The 23,254-nt window shown below is 59.9% G+C and overlaps 1 protein-coding gene across 3 annotated transcripts in view; it reads left to right on the top strand.

Moving 5' to 3' along the window:
* Positions 1–23,254, top strand: part of BCR (BCR activator of RhoGEF and GTPase) — an 88,781-nt gene that overhangs the window by 43,462 nt on the left and 22,065 nt on the right. The window contains exons 1-10 of one of the 3 annotated variants that reach the window (XM_032471658.1): positions 3,383–3,506; positions 3,756–3,860; positions 4,205–4,390; positions 9,508–9,615; positions 12,440–12,500; positions 13,626–13,678; positions 15,289–15,429; positions 20,554–20,675; positions 21,598–21,766; positions 22,828–22,947. In XM_032471658.1, the coding sequence (XP_032327549.1) occupies positions 3,786–3,860; positions 4,205–4,390; positions 9,508–9,615; positions 12,440–12,500; positions 13,626–13,678; positions 15,289–15,429; positions 20,554–20,675; positions 21,598–21,766; positions 22,828–22,947 (1,035 nt within the window). In that variant the 5' untranslated portion in view covers positions 3,383–3,506; positions 3,756–3,785. Of the gene's footprint in view, positions 1–3,382; positions 3,507–3,755; positions 3,861–4,204; positions 4,391–9,507; positions 9,616–12,439; positions 12,501–13,625; positions 13,679–15,288; positions 15,430–20,553; positions 20,676–21,597; positions 21,767–22,827; positions 22,948–23,254 lie in introns of those variants that run through there. The other 2 variants (XM_032471657.1, XM_032471656.1) reach the window with 2 other exon arrangements.

Here is a 23,254-nt window from a genome sequence, read left to right as displayed (position 1 = left end):
TGCAAAGCTGGAGCACCTTGGGGTTTGGTGCCTTGCCTGGTTCTCTTCTCCCCAGAGCCTGCGGGGTGGGCCCAGGAATCATCCTGCCTGCCCTGAGTGCGAGGGTCACTCTGCGTGGAGGACTCGGACTGCAGGAGCCCCCTCGCACGTGGCGCTGGCCCTGCCCAGAGAAGGAGGGAGGGGTCTGTTGTCCAGCAGCTGTGCTGGCCGCCACCTCCCAGCCAGGAGCACACCACCTCTCGCAGCCCCAGGTTCTGCACCTCCCTATCACCCTAGGGTGGGGGTGAGAGGTGCCCCTAGAGCTCTGCCCATCCCGCCCTCAGCGCCTGTTCACCTGGGTGCCTCCCTTGGCTTTCCTGCTTTGTCATCACACCCAGTTCCGTTTTTATCCATCCTTTTAGCTGCAGGATTTGTGTTCCTCCCTCCCCCATCCTCCCGGGCAGCAGTGGCTGGTGGCCGTCCTTCCTTCTTTTCCACTTGCCCTTTTCCTGCGCTTCCTCCCCGTAGCCTCCGCCATCCTGGATGGATGGATTCACACGCCCTCTCCAGACCTGGCACGTGCACCTGGTGGGGTCACCAGGGGCGCTAGTCCCGTCCGGCCCTTACTCTCTCTTCTACACTCACCCTCCACCATCTCTCCTGCCGAGGGGGTTGGCTGGTGTCCGAGCTGCCCCTGTCTGATGCCACCGGCCTGCTCAGGGTTCAGGAGGAGAGGTGCCCGGGCCCCTGCTCAGACGTTCCCTTGAGCTGGCTGTGCCCTTCGGAACGAGCGCTGGACTTGGCACCGTCCTGCCTGTGCTGTTTCCTCCCGGCTCTCCAAACCGCGGGGGTGGGAACCAGACGGCATCTTGTGCCCAGCAGGGCTCCCCCTGCCAAGCTCACAGGAGAGGGATTGTTCCCAAGCACACGAGCCTGCACCCCGTCCAGTGCGCCACTCGGGCGGGAAGGGTGCCCAGACAGGATGGGAGGTGCGTGCAGGGCCAGCTGAGAGCTGCTTCCCTGAGGCAACGTGGCCTCCTTGGTCTGAGATGAGAGAAGGGGACGGGGTCCCCTGACGCTGCACATCTGTGCTGACACTGGTGGCGCCAGGGGCCCCAGAGCAGGCTGCCTGGACAGTCCTGGATCCTGGGACCTGCCTGTCTCACAGACGAGGGTTCCCCGGAGGGGCCCTAAGATGCAGCCCAGCTAGGGCCCAGCCAGGAGTTCTGGACCCCCTCATTGGTTAGTTTATTCCGTGAATCTTCGCGGAGCACCTGTGTGTGTTCCAGGCATGGTGCGGGGCGCAGGGAGCTTCAGGATCAGCACAGCGAGCCCCAGGGGCCGCCCCCAAATGGAGCCGCTGGGCAGTGTGGCCTCAGGGGGCGTTTTGGTGTGGGTCACAGGTGTCCTTTCCCTGGAGTGGCTCTAAGCCACGGTGGCTGCCCCCTGTGCGTGCACACACTCAAGCACGTACACACGCGTACATACAAGCACACACATGCTTACACTTGGCTCGTGCATGCTGAGAGTCCCAGAGTAGAGTGGTGGTCCAGGAAACCTTTTTGGTTGGTCCCAGTGGGCAGCCAGGATGTGGTATAAGCCCCGGGGATGCAGGAAGCAGAAGCAGGGTGGACGTGGGGATTGGGCCCCCCTTCCCCAGGTGCCACCACCACCACCATGGGCAGCCAAGGCTCAGGGCAGGATGGCAGTTGTCTGAGATGGTGGGGCTCGCTGGGCAGGCCTGGCATGTTGGCCTCATCCCCCCGACCCTTGGCCCCGAGTGCTTCCTGCTGGGCTTGCTGTCTGTCCCTGTTCGCTAAGTGCCTCCCTCCCACCAGGCCAGATTGGTGGAAAGACCAGCAGGGTTGGGGACACAGAGGGGCTGTGCTGGGGGTCCGGTTCCAGACTCTGTGGTGACACCATGAGCCCTGAGCTGGCCTCAGCCAGGTTGTCACCTGGGGGTGCTTTGGCCCCCACGGGGTGACACCCCCATAGGGCAACATCTGTAGACACCTGCTGCTGTCCCAGCCGGGGGTGAGGGTCATGCTGCTGGTGTCTGGTGGGCAGAGGCAGGAAATGCCACTAAACATGCCACAGAGCACACCGTGGCCCCCCAGCACCTAAAAGAGTCCTGCAGCCCCAGACGTCAGCGGTGCTGAGGGCCTCCACGGTGGGGCTGTCCCATCGTCACCTGTGGAGAATGGGAGGGGCTGTTATGGCCCCTTCTCTGCACATGGGGCCCCACCTGCCTGGCGCCTCCCTCGGACACAGGCCGGGCAGAGGGAGGGCAGCCTCAGCCCCATGGAGCACGGGGTTGCCTCGCCAGTGGTCTGGAGCAAGTGGGCTGGGGGCCAGGAAGTCGATGAAAACGGCAGTTTCGTCACCTTTGCCCAGTCTTGGTTTCCCGGGCGTCTGTCACAGTGTGTCACGGAGGGGGGCATTAAACAACACAGACTGAGCTCTCCTGGTGTTGGAGGCTGGATGTCCAAGATCTAGGTGTCTGCAGGGTTGGTTTCTCTTGAGGCCTCTCTCCTTGGTGCCCGTCCTCTCCCTGCGTCTTCCCCCGTGCGTGTCTGTGTCCTAATCTCCTCTTCTTTTTTGTGTTGAGATACTGACTTATAACATTACATTAGTCTCGGGTGGACAACATGATGATTCAATATACGTACACATCGAAAAATGATCACTAAGCGTAAGTCTAGTTAACATCCAGCTCCACGATAGTTACAAAATTTTTATCTTGTGATGAGAACACTTAAGATCTACTCTCCTAGCAGCTTTCATTTATATGATGCAGCATTATGAACTATCGTCACCAGCTGTACAGGACATCCCAGGACTGACTTGCTCTATAACTGGACGTTTGTACCTAATCTCTTCTTAGCAGGACACCAGACACGTTGGACTAGGGTCCACTCTAATGATTTCATTTTAACATAATTACTTGTCTAAAGACCCTGTCTCTGAGTACAGTGACGTCCTGAGGCACCAGGGACACACTGCACCGGTAATACCATCACACCTGGGGGGAGGGCAGTCTTCTGGCCATGTGGACTCTACCCCCTGCACCTGCACCCAGTGACTCATCCGCTCTGGGTTTTGGAGACAAAGTCAGCAGAGCGTCACCTGACACACTGTAGTAGGGGTGTTTGGTAGTAGGTAGGGGGGCCCTTTCCATAGCCCAGTGGTAAGGGGGTCTCTGCCAACAAAGTCCGAGTCTGCAGATGAGGCTCAGTAGAGCAGGTTCAATGGACAGAGGCCCTGAGCCCAGGGCACCAGGTTCCCCTGGGCAGGTGGCAGCACCCTAGCTCCACCCCTGTGGCTGGGAAGGAGGAGGATGTGTGGAGGGAGGCGGTACTGCCGACCGGTCAGTCCAAGGGTCAGACAGCCACGGTGCAGAAGCCGGCAAGGCCGGAACCAGGCGAGGAGGGGCAGCGGCGGAGGGAGTCAGGGTGGCTGTGAGGCGGCCTGACGCCCCCTGGGCTCAGCTTCCTCCAGGGTAGCTGCTCCTTGGTCACAGGCAGAAGGTGCGGAGACAGGCTTTGCCCCACCTGCCCACTTCTCAGTGTCAAGACCAAGGGTGGCCCTCGGCTCTGCCAGATGACCCTCCAGAATTTGCAGTGACCGTGAACAGGGGGCTCCCTTGCCTCCTCTTAATCCCACCTGGAACCTTCTTGGGAGGCTGGTCCTCAGGTTGACATGCCGGCTTCCTCTCTGACGGGGCCACCCCAGGCACCGTCCACGGATGATCTGACATGTGCCTGTTTCTCTTGCAGACTGAGCTGGACCTGGAAAAGGGCTTGGAGATGAGGAAATGGGTCCTGTCCGGAATCCTGGCTAGCGAGGAGACATACCTGAGCCACCTGGAGGCACTGCTGCTGGTGAGGAGGGTGCAGGGGCTGAGCCGGGCGGGCGGGGCCCCGAGAGCGCTGCACACACTCCCAGCTCACGGGTCACAGGTCACGGCCCGGGAGTCCTCGACACACCTGGGGGGGGTGGGAGTCGAAACATTCCACCTCCGTAGGGGTTGGACCTCCCTGGGTGGGTCAGGGGGTTGGGGGGTGCCAGCATGAGACTCGAGTGCCAACCAAGCTGGCTTTCAATTTTTGTTGTTAATAGAATTTTAAAATAAAAGCTTGTATGTCATGTGACCACAATGTACCTGACAAAACAGCGAGCCCGCTCACCCATGCCCCCTCCACCCGTCACCCGTACCCTCTTCCAGCCCATGAAGCCTTTGAAGGCCGCTGCCACCACCTCTCAGCCGGTGCTGACAAGCCAGCAGATCGAGACCATCTTCTTCAAAGTGCCCGAGCTCTACGAGGTCCACAAGGACTTCTATGATGGGCTCCTCCCCCGCGTGCAGCAGTGGGGCCGCCAGCAGTGCGTGGGTGACCTCTTCCAGAAGCTGGTGAGTGGCATGCAGCAGGGGCTTGGCAGCCTTGTGGGGGTGACCTGTGGAGGGGGACCAGGCCTCTCCCTGAGCCCAACACCCCCCTGGGCGTGCGCTGCCAGAGTAGGCGGCGTGAGCCTGGCTGTGTCTTACTGCCTCCGATTGCAAAGGGCGGGCCACGGGGAGGGGGTGTCACCGCAGTGCCCATGCAGGACCCCGCGCGAGACCAGCCAGCAGGGCTGCTTCCTTCCCTCCCCCTGCCCTGCTGACATCACTGGTCCTTTCTGGCTCCGCTCAGTTTCACTCAGGGTTCCCAGTTTCTAGCCTGGTCCCCTTTGGACCAGAAGGAAGCTGCTGCCCAGGGAGCAGGACTCAGGCTCCGGGCGGAGGAGTGGGGTGGGCGGTGCCTGGAGGGGCACACACGTGCGGGAACAGTGGGGGTTTTGTACTTTATTTCATTTCTGCAGTTCTCTAAATTAAAGGCTCTTGAATCCATCAATAATTTTTTTAAAAAAGAAGGAAAGAAAGAGAAGTGGTTTCGGGAGGGAAGACTAGTCAGTAAAAGTCAGGGCTGTGGGAGAGGAGTCCTTAGGTGAGACCAGGCCTTCTGTGTGGCCCCAGCACCTGCAGCAGCTCTTTTGGGAACCTGGAAGCATATTTAATGCCAGAGACTTTGACAGAAGCACCCCTGAGCCTTGCGGGAACCAGGACACGTCCTGTGGACAGGCTGGAGAAATGCGGGAGGGGTTGGTTTGTAACTGGGGACGGCCACACCAGAGTGTGGACCGAGGGACGGCCTTGCGCTATGAGGTCATCGGGTCCCTGAGTAACAGGCTCGGCTCCAATCAGGGGCTCACGGGGGTCTCTGGGTGCCCCGTCTCAGCTGAGCTGAGGCAGTTCTACATAGCAGGTCCTATCTTCACCCCAGCAGGTGAGGAGGCTGAGAAACGGTAGGTCACCTGCCCAGACTGTAGCCTGGTTTATCTGTCTCCAGAAAGAGTGCTTCCCCTGCCTTCAGGGACCATAAAACTGGAGGCAGAAGGTGCTGGAGAACAGAACAAGGGTTTCTGAAAGGGCTCAGGGGCCCAAATTGGCCAGGAATGCATCCGGCAGAGGTGGCTGTGGATCCTGGTTCAGGTCCCAGGGAAGGTGAGGCCCGCCGTGTGGGCAGGTCAGGGGCCTTCCTTGGCCCTTTGCTGACCTGAGGGCCCAAGAGGAGCCGAGCATGTGGCTTTTATAGGGTCAGTGGAATCAGGGAGATGGGGCAGTCAGATGAAGGGTGGGGCTCAGGCTCAGGGGCCACACGTAACCAAGACGAGGATGCGTGGACCTTGTGCAAAAGGAAGGGGTTGTTACGGGACCTGAGGCTGATGGAGATGCCGGGTCGACGTCTGTCTTCTAATGTGTGAGGTTCAGGTGTGCTCACCTTTGTGGGTCTGAAGGGAGGGCCGTCTCTTTAGGTGGAGTCTGGTGGGGGGCATCTGGATATAAGAGCCTGGTCACTGTTGGAGCAGCCTCCTCCCAGCACCTCGAGCCCCCGTCCTGGGACTCCCTGGAAGACAGTTGCCCATCAGGCCTCTGTGACCGGGATTCCACCTCCAATCCTGATTCCAGGGTTACCCGGGCCTTCTGTGCAACCTCTCCAGGGAAACCAGTCCTGCAGGGTTGGGTGGCCGAGGTCACCAGGCTCCCCCAACTGCACAGAGCACGCGGTGACTGAATGCCAGGCCCCAGCCCTCCTGGGCCCCCAGACACCCGGCTGGCTCAACGCATGCCTGTCTTGGCTCATGGTTGTCCGGCGTTCCGCTCCGAGGTGCGGCTTTCCTGTTGGCCATCCCCTCCGTCCACCACTCTGGGTTGCAGACACACTGGAGCAAGGATGCGAGGAAGGTGTGAGGTGCCTCTTTCGTTCAGATTCTGCCACCTGGGACCCCTTTCCCGTGGCCAGAGAGAGAGCAGGAGCTGTATTTTGTCATAGGTGCTCCCCGTCCTGAAGCCCCCATCTGTTGTGGGCAGAAACCGCAACCACAGTCTTCCCTGAATAACACTCTGAAGTCGCTTGGAAACTCTTTTTGAGGTTCATGCTCTGATGAATGCTGGAATTGGGAAAGTTTCACCTGGTTTCCCTGGTGTCCTTGAACTACCTTCGTGTATCAGATGTTGCAGCAGGAATACGGGGTGAGAGGTGGGGCCACCATGGAAAGTCAGCCCCAGGAGCCACAAGCTGTGTGTTCACATGTGAGCCACCAGGGCTGGGCGCTGGGTCTCCCCAGGGACAGACAGACATCGTCCCTTTCAGATCGGCACAGCAGGGTCAGGCTCCCTGGCTCCCCAGCTGGGAGAGTCTTAGGACTTGAGGAGCCCGAGATGTCCCAGCCCTGATACCTCTGCCGCCCGGGGAACTCATGCGCCATACCTGGTAGATGGGAAGCCAGTCCAACCCCCCCTTCGCCTGGGGTTGCATGAGTTAACTGCCACTGTTGGGGCTTTGTTTCTGGCTGAATTTTTTATCAGCTTGGGTTTTTTGTTTTTAATCATTTCAGACTTCCCAAGTTGTTGCAGGAATAGCAGAAAGAACTCCATGTGCTGGATACACCGGTTGTAACATTTTGCCACACTTTTTTAACTTTTATCTTTTTCTCTCCTTTACATGTGGTGCACAGATGCGTACACACACACACACACACACACACACGCTGACTAGTTTGAGATCAAGTGCATTTGATCGTGTATTTGCTAAGAACAAGTTCAGGCTCGTCCACGACCCACAGTACAGTTCTCCCGGGGAAGCGGAGAAGTTTCACGCTGATGCGACACTATTTTTTAATATGCATGTCATTTAATATGTGCTTCTTCCTTGAGTCTCCCAAGTTAGCCATCGTGTTCTTTGGAGCCATTTTCCTTTTGAGTCAGGATCCAGTCCAGGTCACGAGACGTATGTGGTTGTCACGTCTCTAGTTTCCCTTTATCTGCACCGGTTCCTTGGCCTTTGCTGGTTTTCCACGGCCTGGATGTCTTTTTTAATGTGTGCAGTTTGGGTCTGACATTTCTTCAGGAATAGATTCAGGTTCTGCATTTCTGATGGGAAAAAAGATCGGCCACCCACCGCAGTGATGCTGTGTCCTCCCAGTGCCTCCCATGGCAGAGGGGGTGCTGGGGGGGGGGCGACGTGATCTCCGTTTGCCTTGCTGTCAGTGCAGCTTGGGTTTTGATGAGCTAAAATAAAGTGGGAATGAATTGCTTGGAACTCCTCAAAAGCCGCGTGGAAGATGTGAGCTCCTGGAAGAGGCAGCAGGAGAAGTAAGGAAAGGTTCTCCTCCCAAAGACCCCGTGTTCGTTTACTAAGGCTGCCGCGGTCCCAGCCTCTCCAACAACAGAGACCTATTTCCTCCTGGTTCTGGAGGCTGGAAGTCTGAGATCAAGGTGTCTGCAGGGCTGGTTTCTCCTGAGGCCCCTCTCCTTGGCGTGTAGAGGGCCGTCGTCTCCCTGTGTCTCACGTGGTCGTCCCTCTGGGTCTGTGTCCTAATCTCTTCTCCTTGTAAGGGCACCAGTCAGAGTGAATGAGCGCCCACTCCAGTGGTCTCTTTTAACCTAGTCATCTCTTTAGGCCCATCTCCAAATACAGGCACATTCTGAGGTGCTGGGGTGAGGGCTTCAGCAGATGAATTTCAAGGGGACAGTTCAGTAGTAACATCCCCTCAGGACTCAGCTGAGCCGTCATCTCTTCGGAGAGGCCGCCCTGACCACATGATCTAAAGCAGCCCCATCGTATGGAGCCCCCACTCTCCTTTCAGCCATTTGCCATGTTAACGTCTCTCTTTACTTATGTATCACGTGTCTCTCCTGTTGGCCAGCCACACTGTGTCTGAGGGAATCGCGGTGACAGTGCCCAGAGCAGGCTCCTTGTTTTGGTGGGAGGTGCTCAGTGCCGGGGGTGGGGGGAAGGGGAGAGGGAGGGAGAGAGAGGGAGAGAAGACAGGGCTCGGGGTCCCACTGTGATGGAGAACCTGGCATTCTGGATGCAGCAGCTTGTCTGGGGCGCTCCGCGTGGTCGGGGCAAGGGGCGGGGGCTTCCTCCAGCTGCTGCGCTTTCTCCGCACCCCCAGGCCCTCTGTGCAGCCCCCCACAGGGAGCAGGGCCAGAAGACCAGACAGTGCCATGGGCATCTGGGATTGCCATCTGAAGACGCAGAAAATTTGATATAAATGCAAATGCACGGAGAAATAGAATTTAGTTTTGAGGCAGAACAAATACCAGGATCAGCTTAGGCCTCCCACTCCAGGTCAGCTGCAGGGGGAGGCCTGGCCAGCAGGTCAGGGCGTCCCCCATTCCCTCCCCAGGCCTGAGTTTGCCGCTGCACAGTGAGGGCTGGGTCCCCCGGCTGCCTCTGGAGGTGACCTCGGCCAGCGCTGGTGGTGGCTGCACACCCCCCACCTGCATGGGGTTCTTTACTCAACTGCGTGTCGGAGCGGGCGGCTGAGGGGGGAGACCTTCCATTAATGCCTTTGGTTGAAAATGCCTTTCACCTTGCAGCCGGCAGTGGAGGTCTCCCACTTGCCAGGTGTGTGGTGTGACACCTGGGCCCCCTCGCCAGGTCTGGGCCTGGGTCGTGTCTGGGCAGTGCGAGCCCCTCTTCTCCAAGGCAGCTAAACCGCATGTTCCTTGCATGTCTGAAGAGGTCGGACCAAGTGGAGTCTAGTCCCGTCAGCCGGGGGCAGGCCCACCTCCTGGTCCACTGAGGTCTCCTGTGGCCGGGATGAGAAGGGGCCGCCCTGTCCCACCCGCTGGGTATACTTATTTGAATTCACCAGCATCCTCGTAACTTCAGCTGCTGCTGGTGGCCCCGTTTAAACAAGTGCAGTGGGAGGCCAGGCAGCTGCAGGCGGGAACTGCTACCCACCCGGGGCTCTGAGTCACTTCTCGACAGGCCTCTTCGGGAGGAGGAAGCGTGCTCAGTGCGTGGGGGCGGGGGGGGGGGGGTGTGCAGGTGGAAGGCCACTCGGAGGCGCTGACGTTCCGGCAGCTCTGCACGGTCTGCTGCACTTGGGCTTCCTCCAGAGCTGTGCTCGGAGCCCGTGTCTCAGAGATGGAGAGCAGTGGCACCTGTCCCACACTCTTTTCCTCCCCACCTGCAGGCCAGCCAGCTGGGTGTGTACCGGGCCTTTGTGGACAACTACGGAGTTGCCATGGAAACGGCCGAGAAGTGCTGTCAGGCCAACGCTCAGTTTGCAGAAATCTCCGAGGTATGCGTGACGCTGTTCAGACAGGTGCACCCTCCACCTCCCGCGGGTGGGCTGTGGGCTGGTCGTGACCTGGGAGAACAAGGCACACCAAACTTTTACATAGACTTCAGCTCTGTTTCTGGATGCCTGTGGGTTGGTACTGTCAGCCCCAGGCGGGGGACACTGTTTTGAGCAGATGGAGCAGCCCGAGGCTCCCTGGGGACCTGGCTCAACTCTGTCCCCCCAACACACTGTCCCCCAACACACGCTTTCTTGCACCGCCTGTGCAGTTCAGGGTGTCTGTAGTCCTGCCCCATTAACAGGGGGTCTCAACACCTGAGTCCTGAGGCCAACTTTGCACTTCGTGCCTGGAGGGCTGGTGGGGAGGTGCCCATCTCTGCTCCTCTGTGGCCTGCAGTTGGCGCTGGGGGTATGGCTGGTATCGTGTGCTCTGTAGACCCACCCTAGGGGGAGAGCTGCAGACTGGGCACCGCTCCGGCCCTGGGAGGACTGAACCCTCAAGCCCTGGAGTGTTAGCACCAGGGGCCTCCGAAGAGCCCCTTGGATGCAGAGGACAGGGTCCGTCCCTCTCTGCCCTTTCTTGCATCTGTGCATAGCAGCTGGGTGACACTTCCCTCCTCCTGGGCCTGTCCTCGGAAGCCTTTCCAGCCAAACAAGGATTCTGGGTAGAAAGACCTCTGAGTAAGAAATCAAGTTTAGGAAGAGAAAGGGAAACTAGAAGTAGGGGGAGGGTCCCTCACTGGGAGATGATCGTGCCCGACTGTCACCCCGGGCTCTTCTCCTGGAGATTTGTGCTGTTTTAGGATATATGCTGGGAGGCAGGCCTTGTGGGTCCTGGCACTGACGTCTCCCACAGTGATGACGTGTGCCTCGCCATCCCCCCCGTCCCCCACCCCTGAGCCTGTGGGCGCCCTGCTCCCCACCTGGCACTGCGGTGATGGGCTGCGCACGTCCAGGGCTGCTGGCCGGCTCCACGCCCCCTCTGCAGCTGCCCCTTTTGCCTGGAGTGTTGGGTCTGTTCGTCTCTTTAGCTCATTAAACTAGCAACCCCACACCCCTAACAGCTGGAATGCGTGTGCAGAGTCCTGAGTGACCTTGACAAACTAGAGACCTAGTCCTTTAAGATCAGGCTACGGTTGAATGGGGCCAAGTTCATATCCACCTGACAGGTTTCTGCAGAGGAGGGAGGAAGCAATGTTAGGGCTCCACCAGGGGGTCGCGTGGTCCTGCCGACCATGCACAGGTGGGAACTGAGCCAAAGCCCACGCACAGGCAGCAGGACGGCGTTTGGGGCAGCCAGAAGCCAGCCCTCCATGAAGCTTGTACCTTTGGCTGTGTCTACTGTGGTTCTCCCATGCACATTTCAAAAACGATCCAAAAAATCAGAGTCACATAGACAGTGAAATGACCCAAAGGGAAACAGGCAGCAGGCTGTGTAGAGGTGTTGGGGGTGCACTCTGGGGGGGCCAGAGGTCGGCCATGGGCTCTGGACGTCCACTTCCAAGGACAGGCAGGGGTGGAGCAGTGGTCCTTCATGTCTCCCAGGACCAGGCCTAAGAAATGGGGGTGTGGCAGCGTCTGGTCAGACTGGAGGCCCCACCTGGGTTCCGTGAGCGTGAGCTCTCCAGATGGTAGATCACAGGAACCGTGTGAAAAGGGCTTCTAGAGTCAAGAGGTTTGGGAAGTGTGGGGTTAAACTGGATTATATGTTTCCTTGAGGCAGGCTTCCTGGAGCCAAGATGCTCAAGGTACCCACTAGCATCTCGCCTTACAGGGGCACTTGGCACCTCGCTGCTGCCTGAGCTCACGTGAGCGGCACCTGATTTTTGCAGAATTGGGCTCTCACGCCTCCTGCCCTGCCCCTCACCCTCTGGGAGCTGCTCAGGTGGACGGATGGAGGAGTCACACTGAGGGTCGCTAAACTCACAGGAGAGGCACCAAGGGGGCATTAGGAGTTTGGCCCCTGTGTGTTTTTCAGTCCCAAGAGGTTTCCTGCAGCCTGTGAGGTGGGGGGAAGCCATCTCCAGGCCCCTTCCCGCCCCTGTGCTGTTTTTTTTGTTCAAAAGCCCAGTGCTGGGATTTACCACAGCTTCTTTCCAGAGACTATTTCAGGCACACAGGGACGTTTGATCCATATTTCTCTTGGTACCTTGGACCAAATCAGTGATGCCTTTGACGCAGTTGTGTTGAAACCTGACCTACCCACTAGAAAGCTCTGCTCATTCCTGGAATCCAGCACCTTTGTTTCTTAGCAAGGACATTTGCGAAGTCAGGAGAGGCTGGGTGGAGGCACAGCCCTGCTGGCGGCCCACCCTGGCGGCTCCAGCCCAAGTGTTCCTCCAACCCAGCAGCCACTGCATGCTGTTTAACTGCTCCAAGAAAGCTGTTCCACTACATCCAGGAGGGGCACTGCAGGTTGCTTCCATTTGCAGGATCTTCTATTCCAGTTTCAACCAGGGCTGTTTTGTCCCCTGGAGACATTTAGCAGTGCCCGGAGACACTTTTGGTTGTCATGGTAGGAAGACGGGGTGCCACTGCACCCACAGGACGATGTTCAACATCCCAGGTGCGCAGGACAGGCCCTCACAATAGACAGTTTCTGCTGTGATGGCAGCAGCGCTGAGGCCGAGAAGCCACCCCAGGTGAACCACGGCATCCAGGGTATGCTGTGGGCTCACACTGTGGCCCAGACATGCCCCTGAGGTTTTTCCACATCTAGGGTGCTCGGTGGTGAAATTTTGCTGAAAGTTCCTGAGCATGAACTGGCCACCACATCAGAGCTGCTTGGTTCGTCCCCTCTGAAAATTCACTTTTCTCTTTGCAGAACCTGAGAGCCAGAAGCAACAAGGATGCCAAGGACCAGATGACCAAGAACTCTTTGGAAAGTGAGTTCTCCGTGTCCCTTGGGAGTGGCTGCTGTCAGCAGACAGGGCGTTTGCTAGGACGGCAGGCGTGGCACCCAGCCAGGTCCCCCTTGGGCCCCTCTGCTGCTCCAGACTTGCAGTAGTGAGAGCGGGGCTGAGGAGGGAGCAGCGCTGGGCTGGGTGTGGAGGGACATGGTTGGGACCATGTTGCCACCAATGAGGGCAACTGGGAAGAACGGTAGGAGTTACCAGATGCCCACAAAGCGGGCACTGCCAGCATTTAAGATGTCATCACACTGTCTCAATGGCCCTGCAGGAGGATTTTATCTTCCCTCCTTTCAGGTGATGGAACATTTAAAGTGGAAATTACCGTGTAGAACACAGGCCCTGAGTGGCTGGGCAGGGGTCAGGCACAAGTTGTCAGGCTCCCAGGCCTCATCCCCCCCCCGCCTCGGGGCACAGACTTGGCTCAGGAGCTGGAAGGCACTTCTCTCTCACTTCTGGCTGTTAGGGTCTCAGGAACAGTCACGCTCACAGAGAACAGCAGACGTGGTCCAGTGCCCAGAGCTTCACCACGCTTTGAGCCGGCTTCCCCATAAAATGGGGGTAAAAGTGCATGCCCTGCACTAGTCATGGAAGTCACGGGCACACTTGCACCTGACATCTCAGAACACACCTGAGCGCCTGTGCTGTGATAGGCTGTGCCTACTGTGGAGAAGTGGGGGGGTTCCATGCTGCTGGCATCTGGGTGTGTGAAAACACCTGGAAAGCCAAGAGCCCTGTCTTAGTATCAGGCTTGGATCCAGTGTGCTGGTCTGCACCCGTTGCCCCCCGAACCCTCAGTGCCCCGTCCTCACCAGGGTGCTGGCCAGCTGCGTGACCCTAGGCAGGAAGGTCGTCAACACTGAGCCCTTTTAATGCTTGTTACTGAGTCAGCCTTGCAGCTTCCAGTTCTGGTCAGCAGCCCTGGGTCCTTCATGGTCACAGACTGAAAGCTCACAGCTGTGTCCCCAGCCTTCCAGCATGTTGGGTTCAACCTTGTCGCTGAGCAGAGGGGATATGGAGGTTGGCTCTGCAGTGAGGGTGGGCAGGCGGGCGGTCCCCTCTCCACGGCCAGCATCTCTCACTCTGCCTGTCTCTCCACAGCCCTTCTTTACAAGCCTGTGGACCGGGTGACGCGGAGCACACTGGTCCTGCATGTGAGTCCCTCAGCCTACGCCCTCCCAGGACAGCAGCCCCGCTGCCCTCGGGCCCCGGGCCTTACTCGCCCTGCAGTTCTTGACTTCTGTCCTGGGGCTGACCCTGATGTCTGTCAGTTTTGCTCACCTCCCCCGCTTTTCTGCAACTCACCTTTATTGAGAATGCAGAAGTGAGGTATCTCAGCCATTGCTCCTGGGGGCGGCAGTGGGGGGCCACAGTAGGCTCTCCAGGTGTTCCCAGTGCTATCACGTGGGCAGGAACAGGTTGAGAGCATCCCTTCCCACGTGGGCAGGAGCTCGCAGATAGAGAAGCTCCTGAGGTGGGGGTGGGGGTCTCAGCACGTGAGCTAAGGTGGACAGGTTGGGGCATGGGTGTGGGTGCATCCTGGGGCTGTGGTTGGACTACATCCTCCCAGCCGGGAGAAGGTGGGTGAGGGGGCCGCGTCCAGTGGGGCTGCCCCTGAAGGCAGTGGCGAGTCACAGCATTAAGGGAATGTCTTAATACTGAGAAAAAATTCTACTGCCCTATTCATTTGTATTTAGAGCAAGCCTTCTGTGGGCGTTTTTTTAAACTGTACAGCCAAGTTGCACAAGTGTATGAAGTTTCCATTTCCTCTACTGTTTGCTCCCCAAAAAGGAGCCGCCACCACAGAGATCTTTATGCCGCCATGTGTGACGTCTGCTTAACCACTCAGACGGCATTGTGCTGAGCATACCATCCCACACGTGGCTTTTTTCCCCTTAAAGTTATATCGTGACAGTTGTCCCATTCGGGCCCAGACAGCTCTGCCTCGTCTGTTCTTAAGCTGCGTGGTCTCCCGTCCGGTGTACGTTTCACATCTTACCTCCGACTGACGGTTCCTGGACGCAGGGAGAGGAGCTGAGAATTACCCTGTGGGAGGCTCCGGCAGGTGGCCCATCCGAGTCCCCGAGACCCTTATTCTGTCCCCTCTCTGTGATGAGCCCAGGCCTGGCAGAGGGGAGCTGGAGCTACTGGGAGCAGAGCGGGGAGGCTGGCCTGGGACCCCCGACCCCAGAGCCTCCCCCAAACTTGTTTCGTCTCCCCCAAACTTGTTTCGTCTCCCTGGGTTCTCTTTGCTGTAAGACTGAGAACTGAGAGGGTTTTGTTTCTCTGAAGCAGGGAGCCATCACCTTGCAGGGGAGGAAGAGTGGGAAGCTCGGGGGCTTTCTCCTGACCTTGCACAGATGGGTGGGCTAGGTCCGGTTCTGCCCCAGGCGACATGCGGCAGTGTCTGCAGACACTCCTGCTTGTCGCAAGCACAGATGAGGGGGCACCACTGGCGTCAAGTGGGCAGAGGCCAAGGAGCGTACCAACATCCCACCGTGCAGGGGACAGCCCCCACCAGAGTTGCCCCGCCAGGCACGCGGCTGGTGCCCAGGTGGAGAGCCCCTTTTGGCAGCAGGCAAACAGCCTAGGTTTGTGGGTCCCCATTTGGGCCCTGCTCACGGAATGGTCCTTGCACGAGCACTGCCCACACAGCCTCGGCCATCCTGAGAGACGGTGGCCCGGGTCACACCCAGCGCGTCTACAGGCTCTCATGGCAGTGGGTGCTGGGGCTGTGCTGAGTCGAGCCCTTCGCCCGATGCAGGACTTGCTGAAACACACTCCATCCAGCCACCCCGACTACCCTTTGCTGCAGGACGCCCTCCGAATCTCCCAGAACTTCCTGTCCAGCATCAACGAGGAGATCACACCCCGCCGGCAGTCCATGACCGTGAAGAAGGGGGAGGTGAGCGTGTGGAGTCGGTTATGGGGGGACCCACTGTTTCACGGCAGCTCGACCCAACATGGAAATGCCTGGCCTTTGGGGCCCTGGACCCTGGCAGGGTGAGCGCAGGCCGGCATGCAGGGCGTCAAGGTAGGGTTGCAGGGGGCAGGGGCCTCACTTGACCACCTCTTTCCGTTGTGGCTAGTATGTCCCGGGCCCCTGGCTTTTCCCCACACCCTCGCCAATTCAGGGTCCCCAGCTGAGGAGCCGGGTAAGGAGGAGGGTGACATTTATCTGCCTGAGATCCATTCAGTTCCATAAAGTGTTTTAACAAAAACACTGTAACGGTATGTAAGGATTTTGAAGGGGAAGCAGTGAAGGGATGCGTGCTTTGTCTGATGGGAGTACAGCTGGAGGACGTGGCAGGCATCTTCCACCAGGAAGGCTCTCCTTCCTCTCCTCCGTCCCTGGCTGACAGCCCCTCCTGGTCTCCATCTCCATGCCCATTGCGGATGAGAGGGTGTGGAACAGAGGGTCTCAGACCCCACCCCTGCCGCGTCAGCCCCTTTCCGGGAGGGACCCAGCCTGGTGCCAGGCAGTGCACAGTGAGACGCAGAGGTGTGCAGTCAGGGAGCTGGCGTCCAGCATGGGCCTCCTGTGTTGGAGCGGCGCCAGGGCAAGGGGAGCCCTACGCCCAGCAACACACAAGCTGGCAGTGAGCCTAACTGTAGCTGCTGCTCAGAGCCACTTCCTCCTCTTCTAGTTCATGTGCAACATGCTCGGTGCCAAGGCTGCCCCAGATCCTCTGCAGGCTTAACAGAGAGCGAGCTTCATGGTTAAGTTCCCCTGGGGGTCCTGGCCCAGGAAGGGCCGACTTGGGGATCCCATCCCTGCATCGCCACATACTCGCCTGCCAGGCAGCCTGGCACCTGTGCTCTCCCACCCCGAGCCTGTTCCTTTCCGTTCTGGCAGAGTGGGAACACTGCACTGGGTGCCTGGCACTCAACAGGGCACGGTTTCCGGGCGGAGCCCCACCAGCAGCACAGGCAGCAGCCCTGGCTGTGTGCATTAGCTCCTGAGTCTCTGATTTGTGGGAAGCAGGAGTGTGTCCCCAGCCCCTCCCAGGGGCTCCCCACCCGGTTGTGTGATGGCTGGAACCTGAGGAGAGCTGGGGTTCAGAGCTGGGGTTCAGGTCTCCTTTCCTGGAGCAACAGTGGGGCCCGAGGTCCCCCCCTCACTGTCCTGGTTTCGGGACACGGGAGGAGCAAAGCCTTGGCCTCCCTCATGAGCAGTTCACACAATCTCACTGGACGTGGACGTGAGATTTGCTTCTGCTGAGACTCCTGTCCCCACCGGGTTCATGCGGCTCAGTGTCCCCCGCTGGGACACCCGCTCTCTCTCTCTTGCTGACTGTCCTTTTACAGGAGCGCTGACCTCCTGGGAAGCCGCCGTGCAAGTCCTTTTCCCCTCAGCCTCTCGTGTGCTGCTGAGCATGCCGGGACCTCCCACTGCCAGTTAGGGTCCCAGGAGAAGCGCCTTCTTGCTGTTCCGATCATTGGCAGCAGCTGCCTTGGGGAACTGAGGAAGATCGGGTGTCTCCTGGCAGCTGGCAGCCAGGGCCTTGTCCCTACAAGGACAGGGTCGGGGCCCCAGGGCGTCTGAGCGGGAGGTGTGTAGGGACCAGTGCTTCATGCAGGCAGGAGTCTCTACCTGGGCCTCCCCACCCCTGCCAGCATCTGGCCCTGTTGGCCTATGATGTTTGCTCCTCCAGGGGTCACTGGAGTGCTTCAGCCATGAAAGGGGGAGGAGGGTCAATGGCCCTTAAAGGTCGTGAGTCTGACTTGCCCTCATTTTCCTTCAGAGCTCTCCATTCAGGGAGTAGATGGTGACTAGTCCAGGATGCAGGCAGGTGCCCCCACGCATGCCCCACAGCCATTCCAGAGGCAGACCACCCATCAATCAGGCAGTCCCAGCCAGCCGGCAATTGTAAGTCACTGCCCCTCAGACCGCCCTGTCCTGGGGTCCAGCAGAGTCCTGGGCCTCTCTCTCTCCTCCTACGGCTCCACCTGGGGCTGTTTGTTCTAGTGAGACTATTAGTCAAAGGAATAGTCTTGTGACCTCAGACCATCTTTAGAGCATATCTCTGGGTGCCTGGGGCTGAGCCCTGCTCTGGCCTATAACTCCAGGAGGATCTGATGGGCCAAGTCAATGCCAGTCCTGAGAGCCTGGGGACGGGGCTAGTGGGTGTGTCTGAGAGGGTCGTCTCCTGGGCAGGCATGGGCCTCCCCCCGGCCCTGGTCCTTGGAGGCTGACAGATGAGACCGGGCTGACAGGCATCCCTATAGGCCCCAGGCCAGATCAGGGGCCCAGGATGATGGAGGGGTGGTCAGGTGAAGGCCTCATGGTCCAGCAGCCTCTCCAGACCCCTCCTCAGAGGGCAGAGTGGCCCCTCACAGGGCCTCATACAGACCCACTATTGGACCTCTGCTCCCTGCCTCTTTGAGCCAGAAGGAGGCATCTGCCAGGGGTCAGGGTCCCAGGCTGTGTACCAGGTGCGACCACCAGCCTTGAGAGAGTGCCCCAGACCTGGGACATCCTCAGGCCTGGGGGACAGGGGTCTGGGAGGCTGTGGCTAGAGACAGTGTGGTGCCCAGCTCAGCCTTGACAGAGTGCCCCAGACCTGGGACGTCCTGGGGCCTGGGGGACAGGGGTCTGGGGGCTGTAACTAGAGACAGTGTGGTGCCCAGCCCCTCTGCAGGGCCTTGGCTCCCTTCGTGGGCTTGCCGGTGTTGTGGTTGGGGGCCCTGTTTTCCCTGGGCTGGGAGGGCTGTCTGCTGGGTATTTTCTATTTGAACCCACTGGAGTGGGCTGGAGTTCAGAAGCGAGCCTTCCCCAAGGCGAAGCTTGTGGTCAGAGAGGCCTACTATGCTCAGAGGACAGCCGATCGTCCGCCCCCCATCCTGTGCACCTCGCACGGCTCTCGGAGACGGGCCAGGATGCCATGGCTTTGGGGCTTCTCTTGGAAAGATGAGGGTTTGTGCCAGCGGGGATGCAAGGAGAAGGGCCCAGTGACTGAGTCCACCGGTGAGAGCCCCCCAGGGCTGAATTCTGAGCCCCAGATGCCCTGTGTCGTCAACGCAGAGGGGCGGGCGTACAGGCTGCCACCCGTGCTGAAGTGATGCAGTGGCCTCTGGAGGATGAAGGTGGTGCCTGGAGTGGGACTTTGGGTGAACATGAGAGCTGCAGGACCCTGCAGGAAGACGAGGAGGGCCTGCGGGGACCCCGTGCGGGGTGTTCCTGGACCTGCCATTTAGAGGGACGAGTCTACCTCTGAGCTGGATGTAGGGCGCCCTCTGCTGGTGATGGCCAGAAGCTCAGCCCCTTTGTGCAGAGAAAGGACTGCGGTCCTGGGGGCCCCCACCCCCACCCCCTTGAAGGTCCCTCAGTCTTGCCTCCTTGGCTGGAAGACTCAGTGTCGTGTCCCTGCCAAGGGAGCATCTGCCCCCTTGTTTCTCAAGGACCTCAGTCAGGACCTGCCCCACAGCGCAGACCCCACAGTCTGGTTGCCCAGGTACCCAGCGCTGCATGGCCGTGTTTCCAGGTGCACAGGCTTCCCTGCTTCCTGTGGGTGTGGGTGCCGGGCATGCCATCCGCCCACAGCAGGCGGGGCGAGGACAGTGCCGATGACTCATGGCCTTGGCACGCAGGCACTCCTCCTGCCCTTCCACTTATGGTCTGGGAGGCACCGCGGCTCCCATGCAAATCACCCACCAGCCGTGCCAGGGGCTGGTCAGCTGCCATGAGCCCGGTTGCGGTTGCGTACAAGAGTGACGTGGGAGTGTTGGGGGGCCCGGCTCAGCTGCACTTGTTTCTGAGGGTCTCTTGCAGAGAGTGTGGGCGAGTTCAAGGGGGCACGAGCCCCCTGAGCAGAATCTCAGGCTGTGGGTGGCAGTGGAGCCAGGTGCTTGGACCTGCTGGGCCGATGGGGAGACGCTGGGGGTCTCTGCCCCTGTGGTGCACCTGCCTGACCCTCCTGACCCTCCCCAGCCATCACAGCGAGGAGTGAGGAGCTGCCCTTTCTGGGGGGCCTTCCCGGAGGCTAGGCAGACGGTGCCTAATAAACACCTGGTCGCTCTTCTCTGGGCTGTGGGCTCCTCAGGGCAGAGACCGTGGAGTATGTCCGCTTGCTCCCTGTGCTGCTGCCTGGGGCGGGTGGTGGAGCTCCCTGAGGCCCAGGCTTCTCATCTGGAAAATGGGCACGAGGACCTGCCCACAGGGTGTGGTGGGGGTCTCACCTAATGCTGAAGCCATGGGTGCACACAGCACACCTGTGACGTGTGTGGGGCCACCTCTCATCTGCGTCTTCAGCACGGCACAGCAGCCACTGGATGAGGTGGTGGGCGCTGTGGGCTGGATTACCAGCTGGCCTCCATGTGCCCTGGAGCTGTGTGAGCCAGCAGGGCCGCCCCTCGTCTTCAGGTGAAGCATCTGGGGACAGAGAGGCTCAGGGCTTGCTCCGGGCTGGTGCCTCATCCTCCAGCTTGTTCCAGGCCACCTTGGGATTAGGCTGCAGGTGTCCAGGTGGGCATCAGAGTTAGTGTAACCCCAGTGTGGGCCTCCTACTGCCCCGAGATCCAGGCCCAGTCCTTAGTGTGACCACCAGGGCTACCCCCTCCTGGGGTTCCCTGGCCCACCTCCTCCCCAGTCATCAGTCTGCTTGGTCTGTGCCCAGAGCACCAAGCTCTTCTCCCTGTGCCTGGTGGTCCCTGTACAGGAACGTCCACCCTTCACTTGGCTGGCCTCTTGCCCATCCTGGGTCTCTAGTTGCTGCCCGGGGGAGGCACGGGCCGCTCTGCTCAGAGTGGTTCCCCAGTCACCATCCTCAGACGGTCACCTTGGCTGGAACGTGCCCTCCCAGCCTCCAGGCCAATGGCCTTTACCCTATCTGCTCCCCGCCCCCCCTGCATGCCGTGTGCCCAGGGAGGCTCAGAAACGTTGTTGAACAAAGAAAAAGGCGTGTGGTGTGCGTGTGTGCGGGCAGATGAGATGGGGGACACGGGAGAGGGGGTGTGGGGGGTGGAGGTGGGGGCAGCGGAGGCCCTGGCCACCCGCTGCCCTGACCGCCCTCGCCCACCCCCACCGCAGCACCGGCAGCTGCTGAAGGACAGCTTCATGGTGGAGCTGGTGGAGGGCGCCCGCAAGCTGCGCCACGTCTTCCTGTTCACCGACCTGCTCCTGTGCACCAAGCTCAAGAAGCAGAGCGGAGGGTGAGTGAGGGGTCTGGGGGCTCTTGGTGGTTTCTCTGCTGAGAAAACCTGATGCTTTTTCCACTGTGCCAGGAGAGGCCATAGCCCGGTGGCCAGGCTGTCTACTTAAGCTCCATTCTGTTTCCAGCTGGATGCTGGATGTGATGCCAGGCTCAGGGTCAAAGGTCATCATTAACACTCTGGAGAAGGTCAGTCAGGTTGGGTGACCGGGCTGTTGACTCTAACAGCGAAAGAGGAACCTAACTATGACTTCCGGTGCCACAGGGGGCTGTCAGGTCATGAGCCGTCAGGGGAGTGGTGGCAGGTCAGGGGGCTGCAAGGTCTGGTGCGGGTGGGGAATGGAGGGTAGCTGCCCTCCCCTGCCGTCGGCAGGCATCACTAGATGCGCTCTGTCTCCCCAAGACCCGGGTGGCTTATAAGTCATTCTCAGCATTGGCCTGCAGACCCCACCCAGCCCCTCCAGGGATCAGACCACCCAGGTTGCAGGGGCTGGAACTGAGGAAGGGTCATGTGGGGAAGGACCAGAACTGGGCTCTTCACCCCGTTCTGCTGTGCTGCCTGGATTTATCGGGAGAGAGCCTTGGTTTCCCCACCTGTCGAGGGAGGGGTTACACCGGGTGGATTGGTGCCTCGATGCTGTCCCACATCAGGGCTGAGCCACCACTGCCAGCACAGGGTAGGGTGGGTGAGGGCTTGTCAGACCCCCGGGACCTGGGTCACACGTGCACAGTGCCCCTTCCCAAGGGTCACCAAGGCTGGGTCACCAGTGTCTGCCTATGGCCTCATCCCAGCCTGTCCTGGGGTCAAGCAGGGTTTGAAGTTTGGGTAAACTGCCTGGGTGTGAACTTAAGTGTTCCCGGACTTGAAAGCAGTGACTTAGCAAAGGTGGTCAGCCTGTTAATGCGTCTCTTCCCCCACTCAGCAAAACCCAGCAGTACGACTGCAAGTGGTACATCCCGCTCACGGATCTCAGCTTCCAGACGGTGGACGAGTCGGAGGCTGCGCCCAACATCCCCCTGGTGCTGGACGAGGAGCTGGATGCCATGAAGATGAAGATTTCCCAGATCAAGAGTGACATCCAGAGAGAGAAGGTGGGCAGCTGGGGGAGCTGGACTGGGAGCTCAACAGGGCAGCAGCCTCTCACGCTGGCCCGTGGGCAAGTTCTGCTGGGTGTCTGACCCCACTCTGGTCTCTGGGACCTGCGGGGACCTCTGTGAGTCCTCGGAGTGCCTGGCCTCCCCATCCGGCTTGGGGCCATCTGGGATGTGAGGTGGAGGGGGTTCCCCGTTGTCCCTCTTAGAACTACCCTGATGGGGAGTGAGTCCCAGGTTGGAGGGTGCGGCCCCCCAGGATTCTGGCCGCCCCCTACAGGCCCCTGGTTGTTTCTGGAGAAGAGCAGGGTTCTGTAGGAACAATGAGGACAAGCCCCTTGCCTGTAGGGTCAGCCCAGGCTAGAGTGGGAGCCATGCGGTGCCCATAGATGAGGTGTGTGCAGCAGGACAGGAGTCCTCCAGTGCTCCCACCCCTGCCCAGCCTGCTGCGCCATACACCTGGCCAGGTAGGAAAGCGTGGGAGCCCTGGGACCAGCGTGAACTCTAGGTAGTGAACTCTAGGTTATTCGCTTGTCTAGATGGGCCCGGGGCTCCCATGGCCGTGTCCTGGGGCAGAAGGGAGCCAGGGCTGCCTCTCTGGGGCTGTTGAGCCCGGTACCACCCCTCACCCATCCATGCTGTGCTCTTCGCCTAGTGACAGGCGGTACAGCCTCCCTTGGGGATGGAGGGCTTCAGGAGGGAGGCACACGGGCAGGGAGGGTTTTCCCAGCCAGCTCCTGGGATGCGTCTGGCCTGCCGTCGGGACCCTGGCAATCTGGGAGCGGGGATGGGGAGCGGTTAATGCTGAAATGAGGTCAGATCCTGGAACAGGGAGGGGCCCTGGTTGTCACCACAGGCCCCTGGACATTGTCCAAGTTTGGAGAGAGTGAGAGAGAAGCCATTTGTGAAGATCTCATTTCTCTGTCCTCAGGAGAGGAAGGACTTAACTGCTAAGTTACCTAAGGAGGGTGGACTGAGCACATCTGGCAGCCTGTGCGGCCAAGCGGGAATGGGTGGCGCTGGGCCCCGGGTGGAATCGTGACCCCGTCCTCTCCCTGCAGAGAGCGAACAAGGGCAGCAAGGCCATTGAGAGGCTGAGGAAGAAGCTCTCGGAGCAGGAGTCCATGCTTCTGCTCATGTCGCCGAGCATGGCCTTCAGGGTGCACAGCCGCAACGGCAAGGTGAGCCCCAGGCCCTGGCCCCGCCCCGCCGGCCCTGGCCCCGCCCCGCCGGCCCCACCGGCCCCGCCCCCGCCAGCCCCGCCCCTGCCGCCCATGCCACACCCCGCTGGCCACGCCCCCATGCGGTTGTGATCCTGTTTCCCAGCCAAGAGGCTCGACCAGCGTGGCATACAGGCCCACAGGTCCCTCTGTCTGGGGCTTTGGGCTGGATCCCCCACAACTGGGAGGTGGTGGGGTCTCCAGGAAGTCTCAGTAGGGCCGGGGGCTTGCAGGTTTGTGCAGACCTTGGCGCAGGGATGCTATGGGG

Source organism: Camelus ferus, chromosome 32, assembly GCF_009834535.1.
Source record: "Camelus ferus isolate YT-003-E chromosome 32, BCGSAC_Cfer_1.0, whole genome shotgun sequence".
Classification (NCBI taxonomy): Eukaryota; Metazoa; Chordata; class Mammalia; order Artiodactyla; family Camelidae; genus Camelus; species Camelus ferus.
This window is presented reverse-complemented; position numbering and strand designations above follow the sequence as displayed.